Source organism: Schistocerca cancellata, chromosome 7, assembly GCF_023864275.1.
Source record: "Schistocerca cancellata isolate TAMUIC-IGC-003103 chromosome 7, iqSchCanc2.1, whole genome shotgun sequence".
In the NCBI taxonomy this organism is placed as follows: Eukaryota; Metazoa; Arthropoda; class Insecta; order Orthoptera; family Acrididae; genus Schistocerca; species Schistocerca cancellata.
Genome location: NC_064632.1, coordinates 584,011,996 through 584,024,493, shown reverse-complemented (window position 1 = coordinate 584,024,493; position 12,498 = coordinate 584,011,996). Strand labels below are relative to the sequence as shown.

The following is a 12,498-nucleotide window of genomic DNA, read 5'->3' as shown; positions in this document are numbered from 1 at the left end:
CGGCTTCAGAAAACTTGTTTATCGTTGGCAGAAATGTATCCAATTAGCTGGTGATTATGTGGAAAAGTGAATATTGGTAATGAAAGACCACATTCTCTTATTTCCGCATTTGATTTATTCAAATATTCCCATTCTAACCCTCGTTCATCATCACAAATTTCCTGAAGGATGTACTTTTTACTTTGGTTTGGAAACGCTTTTAATGTCTATGAAACAATAAACCAAAAGTGGATTGATTTGTTAAAATGGTTTTTTATTAACGGACAGTACTGCACACATAAATTACATGTCTAAAAAGTTTTGTGATGAGTAATGCTCCGTCTTCTGACAACCATGTATGAACTGTAAACAGTGGTAAGCGCCCATGAGGACACGTCACAGACGACTGTGTGTTGCTTTTCAATCGAAGTCTGTGTAGATTAGGGACAGCCTTATCACAGGTATAATCCAGTATCCATCGTCTACTAAGGCATAGCGTGTTGTGTCTGCTCACTGTTCCGTCCGATAAGTACTGTGACGCTATGTGATCGAAGAAATTACTGGCGTTATATTCAACACTAGCTTATAGTCACAGATTTCTATTTGCGTAACCAGGTTTCGTAACAGATACCAACCACTAATCAGTTACTGAAATTTTAAAACATTTTATTGCTTTAACCCACTGCCATTACCGGCTTGGAACTTTCTGCGTCATTGCTTCATTGTATTTCGTGGTGAGTTGTCGACTGTTAACAGCACTATGATGTTCTGCAGTGTCGTCAGTTTTGAATTGATATACGTAGATGTGAAATAGAGATGAAAGTGGAGGAAAAGATGTGAAATAGAGATGAAAATGGAGAAAAAACTCAAGTTAAAAGTGAAATGATAAATGTATGGTCTATGTACTTACGATAAAAATTACCCAGTTATTGTCGGTAGCATGGCTTATTCCATGTAGCGCAAAATATGCCGTGGAAGTACTTACTACCGTCGCGCGTGCGTTTGCCACTTCGATCACGAATGTTTAGAGAGTGTGGGTCACTATTAGAACTGTGACGTTTGACAGTATGATCTGACATTAACAACTCTTGTTTGAACAAGAACTGATAGCATATAGGGAGGAAACAAAATGAAGATGCAGGTCGTTTGCAGTAGGCGTTACATATAGGTTCAAAGAGATGGCACTATCATCAATAGATCATCGACAGTAGCGAAATTATAACTCAACTAACTGCAGAAACTAAATGAACATGTTATAAATTATGTTTTAAAAACCTGTCATGAATTGTATTCGTGGCTGGTAGGGGTTATAAAACGTATTTTAACAAACGACCGCTGAACTTTCAGCATGTCATTTATGTTACAATAGCCTCAACTCGTCTCCGCTTTATATGTATTTAATCACAGCTTGTAACCTACCTATATTAGAAATTGTTTGGAAGACTACATTATTTCATCCCAAAAGTACGATCGTCCTCAGTCCGAAGATTTGTTTGTATACGTCAGTGTTTCTCCAGCCGCCCTCTGAACTGACTTCCCCAGCCAGCTAAAGAGGCACCTTGGCACTTACCCAACGAGTCACCAAAATGATTTATTTGTCGAATATACTGTTTTTTTTTATAACCACATAGTTCACATTCGGCCGCAAAGCTATTTTCAAGTCGACTTGGTAGGGACAATTCGATGAATGCAAGTTATATGATAACTTGGTGTTCGGTTACCGTTTGGGTAGTATTCATAGAACACTACAGAACTTCCACTTGGAAATAACTCTGTTGTCGAAATTGGGGAATAGTGAAGTAAATAAAACTACCGTCAGCAAAGACTACAGGTGTCGGTTGATGACAAAACCATCCTCAGCAAATATGCAGCCTTGGCTAAACAACGTGCTCCTTAAAAGAAAATTAGTGATGCAGAAAATCGAGCGATGCGAGCATTTGCTCGCACGGGTACTTCTATACACTTTTGTCGCTGACAGATGGCTTTCGTTGTGTGGTTTCAGGCGGTGGTTCAACCATCGTGACGATGGCGCAGGAGATGAAGCAGGGTCCACAGTTCGAGGAGATCACCAAGTACTTCGAGGGCATCGCGGATGACCGCACCAAAGTGACGTGGGCCCACCGGGTCAACAGCCGGCAGGCGCTGACCAAGGCCCTCAACGGTGAGTACGCCGACGCAACCGGCCGCGCTGCTTCTCAGTTCACGGCTGCGCCGCTCTACAGAGATTAGGCCACTTGCCGTTACTCTGTGCTTAGCAGATAAATTTTTTATTACGTACTCCTACAATTTCCATCACAATTTTTTGTGTGATCCAGTGGCAGCATAGACGCAAAAATTAGATAATGTTATTCATTAAGATTAAAAGTAATTTTGGGTGGATTAAGTACGCTGTGTGATCTGATGCATCCGGACCCCTATTAGTGTGTGGCAGTAATATCAGGCGTGCCTACCCTTTATGACCACTTGAACTTGGCTGGGATCACTTTCAGTAAAGAGTGTGAATGTCTGCGGAGGAACGGCAACCCACCCTTCTTCAGGAGCGGAAGACAAAGAAGAACTGTTGTCGGACGCCGTGATCTGGTGCGATGTCGACGTTGAAACTTATCGAAAAATATTCCATTGTATTCAGGTCGGGGCGATCGGCAGGTCAGTCCATTTCAGGAATTTTATCGTCCACAATGCAACGCCTCGCAGATAGTGCTGTGACAGGGCGCTCTGCCACGCAGCTACACTCCTCGTCTCCGCACTTTTCGTCGACTGTACGAAGTACGCGATTTTGTGAAATGTGTCCGTATGCTTCCGCATTCACCGTCTTCCTAAGCTCTGTACGAGAACCACCGAAAAACCGCGAGTTGCATTCCAGTACCGTTAACACCAACTCGTCCGTAATTCACTGTTTGCACAACACATGAGGACAGGCAACTATCTCAGGGTGTTCGCCAAGCCAAAACATTTACATCGGATTGCCACGGGTTACAGAGTGATTCATCGCTCCAAATGACTCTTTCCCAGTCACCCAGTGTGCACTGGCGTCGCTCCTTACATCACCTCATGCATTTCTTATCAGTGACTACAGAAATTCTCCGTACAGCCGTTGTGCTAGGATCATTTCTGGTAGCACTTTGAAACTCAGGCTTTATTTCATCCGACTGTCTACACCGAAACTCCGCAATGCTTCTCGCTTCCCACGCCCGGGTTCCCGGGTTCGATTCCCGGCGGGGTCAGGGTTTTTCTCTGCCTCGTGATGGCTGGGTGTTGTGTGCTGTCCTTAGGTTAGTTAGGTTTAAGTAGTTCTAAGTTCTAGGGGACTGATGACCATAAATGTTAAGTGCCATAGTGCTCAGAGCCATCCGCAATGCTCGACGGTCCCTGCTAGGCAGTGCATTGCGGTCTGCCTCTTCTGGTTGTTGCAACGTAAAATAATGTCGATCAGCAGATAAATTTTTTATTACGTACTCCTACCTACCTGCCTATTCTTCGGGAACAGGCAGCATGTTATCAGTGAAACTCATGCTACACGCCATGTTGGCGAATGTTCTCATATGAAAGAAAACGCAATAGTCTGTTCATCGTAAGAATGAACCTGATACAAATATTTCGCCATGTGTTCTTCCGCGCTTTCTTGAATGTCATTGGATTTCGTTTCACGTGGGGCAAAAGCCAAGCTGTGTCCAGTACAGCCGCGCGGGATTAGCCGAGCGATCTGGGCGCTGTAGTCGTGGACTGTGCGGCTGGTCGCGGCGGAGGTTCGAGTCCTCCCTCGGGCATGGGTGTGTGTGTTTGTCCTTAGGATAATTTAGGTTAAGCTCAGGGACGTATGACCTTAGCAGTTAAGTCCCATAAGATTTCATACACATTTGAACATTTTTGTCCAGTACAGTCCGTTTTATGCTGTGTTACAAGCACATAAGACTGCCCCATAATGCGAGACAACAGCTTTACCGGCGCATTAAACTTTGACGGAACTGTCCAGTCAGCTGCTCCAACTACCCTGCAATGATGAGAGCAGTTCCAGTTCAGACGTAAAAAGATACGAGCAGAAAAACGATATAGCTTAGAATGTCACTTTATTTTTAAAGAGACTCAAATAATATTCGGCGAAACTCCAGCACTACCGCACGCATCTCAGGTGACCAGATGCAAGGCGCAAAATGCTCTCCTCCTCTCCTAACATAGTACTCGTACTCTGATTACAAACAAGAGTGATGAAAATTCCTAACTCAAGCACAGAGTAATTTTTCTGAACGAGCTACCCTGTATGTGTGATGCAAAAGCATACTGCAGGGTTTCACCGTATTGTTGAATTCTGAAGCCACTGAAGGTATTAATTACAGTCTGTCGTCTGGTAATCTCTTAGCTGCTTCCTTATCGGAACCTGAGAAATGCATTTCAACTATGGAACTGCCTTCTGCTACACTGATAACGAGTCGATCAACGAAGCCAGCCAGGCGCTCTATTTTCTCCTCCTCTTTTATGACGCGCCCTTCTATATCCCGCCTGCGTTCGGCAGTGACGTGTGAAAAAGCTGCGTGCGCTAGTTCCAGTTCGTCTGGCAGCTTAACATGGATCCAGATCAGTTCTGTCGGGTTCATGTAGTAGTGGTACAGTGGCAAATGTAAAAATGCAGCGCCTCTACGGTGTGCTCGATGCTGTGAAAATGATCGTTTTTCATGTTTCTACGACACTTACCACTGTGGTTCGTGTGTGACTACATCTGTGGTATAAAACAATGGACATAGTCCAAATAAAGAGTATTTCTTTTTCATTTTCCCCTAAAAAATTACATTGTTATCTGTTCTCAGTTTAAGCAACGTATGTTAATAAACTTTTATAAAATATCGATAATTAAGAATTGATATTTGAAATGAAAACAGGAATTTTGCGTGCAGTATGGCTTCAAATGGCTCTGAGCACTATGGGACTTAACTGCTGAGGTCATCAGTCCCCTAGATCTTAGAACTACTCAAACCTAACTAACCTAAGGACATCACGCACATCCATGCCTGAGGCAGGATTCGAACCTGCGACCGTAGCGGTCACGCGGTTCCAGACTGTAGCGCCTAGAACCGCTCGGCCACCACGGCCGTCTAAGTTTCATTTAATGTAAGTAAGTAATAAGATATCTGATACATAAGTAGGATCTACTTCCAAGAGCGTAGGAACACCAGTGTACGTGTGCTACGGCTTCTGAGCAATCATCGCGTTTGTGTTTGTTTACGTCAGATTTATTCTTATGGTAACTGTAGTATAGGAGCCTCTAGCACGGGGAGCGACGCTCACCACGGTGACCAGCTGCCGGCGCCCCGCCTGCAGCCACACGTCGGGACGCTGAGGCCTCTGGTCCCGGTGACGAGCAGCCGCGTACCTCTGACGCCGCTCACTGTTCCGTGTCCGCCGTCTCGATCACCCCAGCACCACAGTGCCTTTCTAACTGTTTCGTGTTTAGTGTAGGTAGGGTGTACGAGGCGCGTGGACAGCGAGACGTCGTGAGTAATCACTGTGAAGGAGACGAGGATGCCGCGTACTCGTATGAGGTAGCGTTATCAGCGCCCGACAGAGTTGTAAAGGGGCCGCTTGGAGCGTCTCCACTTGGTCGGCTGATCGGATCACGTAATATACAGCTTTGTGAGGTATTTTCATTTGACAGTGGCCCAGTGGACCGGAAGGGAAGTTGAGCGCTCGGTGCAAGAAGCGCACTGTAGCACCTTCACATTTGTGTTTGCCATGAGGGAACAAGTAATTGACTCCCTGAAACATTGTGTGTCATCCTGCAGCAGCGGGACGAGGGAATTACCGATCCGTGCGTAGCCTGGCGTTAACACCACAGCACGAACCGCTGCGTTTGCGGTGATGCCGTCACGGTGAAGCACGACCTGCCGATGAACGGCGTCGCATTGTGTCGAGCGATGAGTCGCGGTTGTGCACAACCCCAGACGACCGTCAATGCAGCGATGTTTCTCCTTAGGTCATGGGGTACTGATCGAGGGGACTCTGTGACTGTCCTACGGTATGCTGCAGACATGCCACGTCCTCGCGTGTTCCCTCTCGTTCGACGTTATCGTGGTGCCGTTTTTCAACAGGGCAGTGGCCATCCACACACAGCACGTGTCTGAGTTATGTGGAGATACTCGCGTGGCCACAAAGATACCCAAATCAGCCCCACATAGACAGCGTGTGGCACCAACTCCCACTTAAACTCCGTCCCAATGCCAGTATCCAGGATGACGAGAACCAGTGGAACAACACCTACAACTACACGCGAAGATTCACCTCGTTTCCTCCTCCCATTCTGAGTGCTTGCCTTTTTTTGACCGTCAGACTATTATCATCTTAAGCCATTTCACTGACTTTAAATTGGTTGATGATGATGATGTTTGGTTTGTGGGGCGCTCAACTGCGTGGTTATCAGCGCCCGTACAATTTCCCAACGTTTGCTCAGTCCAATTTCTCCACTTTTCCTGGATGATGATGAAATGATGAGGACAACACAAACACCCAGTCATCTCGAGGCAGGTGAAAATCCCTGACGCCGCCGGGAATCGAACCCGGGACCCCGTGCTCGGGAAGCGAGAACGCTACAGCGAGACCACGAGCGGCGGACCTTTAAATTGGTGCTCCCACTTGTAACCGAACCCAGTTCCGCCGCGTGTAAAGCTTGCTGATGTATGGGATAGCCATGCGGGATTAGCCGATCGGTCTTGGGCGCTGCAGTCATGGACTGTGCTGCTGATCCCGGAGGAGGTTCGAGTCCCCCCTCGGGCATGGGAGTGTGTGTTTGTCCTTAGGATAATTTAGGTTAAGTAGTGTGTAAGCTTAAGGGCTGATGACCTTAGCAGATAAGTCCCATAAGATTTCACACACATTTGAACTTTTTTTATGAGTTGTTGTTATGGTCTTCAGTCCTGAGACTGGTTTGATGCAGCTCTCCGTGCTACTCTATCCTGTGCAAGCTTCTTCATCTCCCAGTACCTACTGCAACCTACATCCTTTTGAATCTGCTTAGTGTATTCATCTCTTGGTCTCCCCCTGCGATTTTTACCCTCCACGCTGCCCTCCAATACTAAATTGGTGATCCCTTGATGCCTCAGAACATGTCCTACCAACCGATCCCTTCTTCTGGTCAAGTTGTGCCACAAACTTCTCTTCTCCCCAATCCTATTCAATACTTCCTCATTAGTTATGTGATCTACCCATCTAATCTTCAGCATTCTTCTGTAGCACCACATTTCGAAAGCTTCTATTCTCTTCTTGTCCAAACTATTTACCGTCCAGGTTTCACTTCCATACATGGCTACACTCCATACAAATACTTTGAGAAACGACTTCCTGACACTTAAATCTATACTCGTTGTTTACAAATTCCTCTTCTTGAGAAACGCTTTCCTTGCCATTGCCAGTCTACATTTTATATCCTCTCTACTTCGACCATCATTGGTTATTTTACTCCCTAAATAGCAAAACTTCTTTACTACTTTAAGTGTCTCATTTCCTAATCTAATTCCCTCAGCATCACCCGACTTAATTTGACTACATTCCATTATCCTCGTTTTGCTTTTGTTGATGTTCATCTTATATCCTCCTTTCAAGACACTGTCCATTCCGTTCAACTGCTCTTCCAAGTCCTTTGCTGTCTCTGACAGAATTACAATGTCATCGGCGAACCTCAAAGTTTTTACTTCTTTTCCATGAATTTTAATACCTACTCCGAATTTTTCTTTTGTTTCCTTTGCTGCTTGCTCAATATACAGATTGAATAACATCGGGGAGAGGCTACAACCCTGTCTTACTCCCTTCTTAACCACTGCTTCCCTTTCATGTCCCTCGACTCTTATAACTGCCATCTGGTTTCTGTACAAATTGTAAATAGCCTTTCGCTCCCTGTATTTTACCCCTGCCACCTTTAGAAGTTGAAAGAGAGTATTCCAGTCAACATTGTCAAAAGCTTTCTCTAAGTCTACAAATGCTAGAAACGTAGGTTTGCCTTTCCTTAATCTTTCTTCTAAGATAAGTCGTAAGGTCAGTATTGCCTCACGTGTTCCAACATTTCTACGGAATTCAAACTGATCTTCCCCGAGGTCGGCTTCTACCAATTTTTCCATTCGTCTGTAAAGAATTCGTGTCAGTATTTTGCAGCTGTGGCTTATTAAACTGATTGTTCGGTAATTTTCACATCTGTCAACACCTGCTTTCTTCGGGATTGGAATTATTATATTCTTCTTGAAGTCTGAGGGTATTTCGCCTGTTTCATACATCTTGCTCACCAGATGGTAGAGTTTTGTCAGGACTGGCTCTCCCAAGGCCGTCAGTAGTTCTAATGGAATGTTGTCTACTCCGGGGACCTTGTTTCGACTCAGGTCTTTCAGTGCTCTGTCAAACTCTTCACGCAGTATCGTATCTCCCATTTCATCTTCATCTACATCCTCTTCCATTTCCATAATATTGTCCTCAAGTTCATCGCCCTTGTATAAACCCTCTATATACTCCTTCCACCTTTCTGCTTTCCCTTCTTTGCTTAGAACTGGGTTTCCATCTGAGCTCTTGATGTTCATACAAGTGGTTCTCTTATCTCCAAAGGTCTCTTTAATTTTCCTGTAGGCAGTATCTATCTTACCCCTAGTGAGATAAGCCTCTACATCCTTACATTTGTCCTCTAGCCATCCCTGCTTAGCCTTTTTGCACTTCCTGTCGATCTCATTTTTGAAACGTTTGTATTCCTTTTTGCCTGCTTCACTTACTGCATTTTTATATTTTCTCCTTTCATCAATTATATTCAATATTTCTTCTGTTACCCAAGGATTTCTACTAGCCCTCGTCTTTTTACCTACTTGATCCTCTGCTGCCTTCACTACTTCATCCCTCAAAGCTACCCATTCTTCTTCTACTGTATTTCTTTCCCCCATTCCTGTCAATTGTTCCCTTATGCTCTCCCTGAAACTCTGTACAACCTTTGTTTCTTTCAGTTTATCCAGGTCCCATCTCCTTAAATTCCCACCTTTTTGCAGTTTCTTCAGTTTTAATCTACAGGTCATAACCAATAGATTGTGGTCAGAGTCCACATCTGCCCCTGGAAATGTCTTACAATTTAAAACCTGGTTCCTAAATCTCTGTCTTACCATTATATAATCTATCTGGTACCTTTTAGTATCTCCAGGGTTCTTCCATGTATACAACCTTCTATCATGATTCTTAAACCAAGTGTTAGCTATGATTAAGTTGTGCTCTGTGCAAAATTCTACCAGGTGGCTTCCTCTTTCATTTCTTAGCCCCAATCCATATTCACCTACTACGTTTCCTTCTCTCCGTTTTCCTACACTCGAATTCCAGTCACCCATGACTATTAAATTTTCGTCTCCCTTCACTATCTGAATAATTTCTTTTATTTCATCATACATTTCTTCAATTTCTTCGTCATCTGCAGAGCTAGTAGGCATATAAACTTGTACTACTGTAGTAGGTGTGGGCTTCGTATCTATCTTGGCCACAATAATGCGTTCACTATGCTGTTTGTAGTAGCTTACCCGCACTCCTATTTTCCTATTCATTATTAAACCTACTCCTGCATTACCCCTATTTGACTTTGTGTTTATAACCCTGTAGTCACCTGACCAGAAGTCTTGTTCCTCCTGCCACCGAGCTTCACTAATTCCCACTATATCTAACTTTAACCTATCCATTTCCCTTTTTAAATTTTCTAACCTACCTGCCCTATTAAGGGATTTGACATTCCACGCTCCGATCCGTAGAACGCCAGATTTCTTTCTCCTGATAACGACATCCTCTTGAGCAGTCCCCGCCCGGAGATCCGAATGGGGGACTATTTTACCTCCGGAATATTTTACCCAAGAGGACGCCATCATCATTTAATCATACAGTAAACCTGCATGCCCTCGGGAAAAATTACGGCCGTAGTTTCCCCTTGCTTTCAGCCGTTCGCAGTACCAGCACAGCAAGGCCGTTTTGGTTATTGTTACAAGGCCAGATCAGTCAATCATCCAGACTGTTGCCCTTGCAACTACTGAAAAGGCTGCTGCTCCTCTTCAGGAACCATACGTTTGTCTGGCCTCTCAACAGATACCCCTCCGTTGTGGTTGTACCTACGGTACGGCTATCTGTATCGCTGAGGCACGCAAGCCTCCCCACCAACGACAAGGTCCATGGTTCATGGGGTTTTTTTATGAGGGGGGGTAGATATTTTAGTTACATGAGGAAAATGACTAAAATGCCATAGAATGTGAGAGGGAGGGGGAGGGTTGGAAAGAACGACCCAATGATCTGCCGCTTATGTGGAAAAGTGTTCTCGAGCCGTGCGGAAGTCACGTGTCGCCTACCGCAGATTCCTGACGAAATACAGACTGTGTCATGCCTCAAGCAGGCCTCTTCATACAAAGTCATCTAACGGTCATTACGATATGGTGAAAATTAAAAAAAGTCATAAACTGAAATACGTGAACGTAGAATTAAAAGCATCCGAAAGTACTTCTGTATCTAAATAATAGCATAAACTAATTGTTGCCCTTAGATCTCGTCTTCAGAATCTATAGAAAACCTTTACGGAAGTTTTTATCCTTTAATTAAAATTATCTCTACAAAACAACATTTTTGTATCATTGCAATTTGACCACTGGATTTTATTAAAATCTCCACCCTTTTATTCTTGGAACTGTATCTGGGAATGTGGAGAGAAGTCAAGTTACACCAGGTTCACTACTAACCATTAAAACCACAACAACGTCAGACTGGCACGAATTGTACCACGTGCTTGGAAATGCTAACGATTACCATTACAGTGTAATCGCAAAATGTGGGCAGATGCATAAGGGGAGATAACCTACTGCGTTTGTCATTCGGAATTCAAATTAGGATGTTGGTCGTTGTGAGAAGATGGTGTTACGCCCCGTGCAAGAAGGAAAAGCAAATGCCACCAAGGGGTTGAGTTTGTCAGTGGCGGCTTCGCGATCTTCTGGCAATGCGGTTTATCGCCAGTACCCATCCTTCAGCAAAGTATCACAAGAAAGCTTTCTTCCCATACTGTCCTGGTGTGCCGTAATCGTAATATAGCACGTGTTGGACTATTGCTCTCGCTAGCACGCTTCACGCTTCCGCATTCCCCCCCCCCCCCCCCCCCCCCCTATGTCGAGAGACTGGCGCGTCACCATGAGCTCGGGAGACACTACGGTTGATGACGTTTGGCGCAGACTCAGAGTCCAAGTCAGGTACCCGTACCTGTCGTGCTAGCTCGATTCGACTTCATTTCGTGGCAGGTTGGAACCGTTGTCTCTGCCAGCGGAGGCAGCTCTGATCCACACGCAGCCCACCCCCACATCAAATGTAGCCATGTATTCTCTCCGATATACAGGGCTATTACAAATGATTGAAGCGATTTCATAAATTCACTGTAGCTCCATTCATTGACAAATGGTCACGACACACTACAGATGCGTAGAAAAACTCATAAAGTTTTGTTCGGCTGAAGCCGCACTTCAGGTTTCTGCCGCCAGAGCGCTCCAGAGCGCAGTGAGACAAAATGGCGACAGGAGCCGAGAAAGCGTATGTCGTGCTTGAAATGCACTCACAGCAGTCACTCATAACAGTGCAACGACACTTCAGGACGAAGTTCATCAAAGATCCACCAACTGCTAACTCCATTCGGCGATGGTATGCGCAGTTTAAAGCTTCTGGATGCCTCTGTAAGGGGAAATCAACGGGTCGGCCTGCAGTGAGCGGAGAAACGGTTGAACGCGTGCGGGCAAGTTTCACGCGTAGTCCGCGGAAAATTGGCTCATGCCACAACTGGAAACCGACAGCGCCGACTTCATCTTTCAACAGGATGGTGCTCCACCGCACTTCCGTCATGATGTTCGGCATTTCTTAAACAGGAGATTGGAAAACCGATGCATCGGTCGTGGTGGAGATCATGATCAGCAATTCATGTCATGGCCTCCACGCTCTCCCGACTTAACCCCATGCGATTTCTTTCTGTGGGCTTATGTGAAAGATTCAGTGTTTAAACCTCCTCTACCAGGAAACGTGCCAGAACTGCGAGCTCGCATCAACGATGCTTTCGAACTCATTGATGGGGACATGCTGCGCCGAGTGTGGGAGGAACTTGATTATCGGCTTGATGTCTGCCGAATCACGAAAGGGGCACATATCGAACATTTGTGAATGCCTAAAAAAACTTTTTGAGTTTTTGTACGTGTGTGCAAAGCATTTTGAAAATATCTCAAATAATAAAGTTATTGTAGAGCTGTGAAATCGCTTCAATCATTTGTAATAACCCTGTAGTGCGTACTTAAATGACATTACATTACTTGCTATCCTTTCTGGTTTTGCAGTCTTACTTGTCAGCAGTGTACGTTTCACTCCTTACTGTCAAAGTATCACACTCAAAGTACGACCACCGAAAAACCGTAGACGCCCTGCGCAAATGAAACGGTTGTCTGCAGCAAGTCCACCGATGACTCGGATGCTTAAGTTACAGCCTAACACGTAAACTGAGAAATGGCGCTGGAAGTTACT

The 12,498-nt window shown here is 45.0% G+C and overlaps 1 protein-coding gene across 2 annotated transcripts in view; it reads left to right on the top strand.

Moving 5' to 3' along the window:
- The window catches only part of LOC126092623 (protein FAM151B), a 406,482-nt gene that overhangs the window by 194,008 nt on the left and 199,976 nt on the right, over positions 1-12,498 (top strand). For both annotated transcript variants that reach the window (XM_049908339.1, XM_049908340.1), the window contains exon 2: positions 1,982-2,140. In XM_049908339.1, coding sequence (XP_049764296.1) covers positions 1,982-2,140 — 159 coding nt within the window. The remainder of the gene's footprint in view (positions 1-1,981; positions 2,141-12,498) is intronic.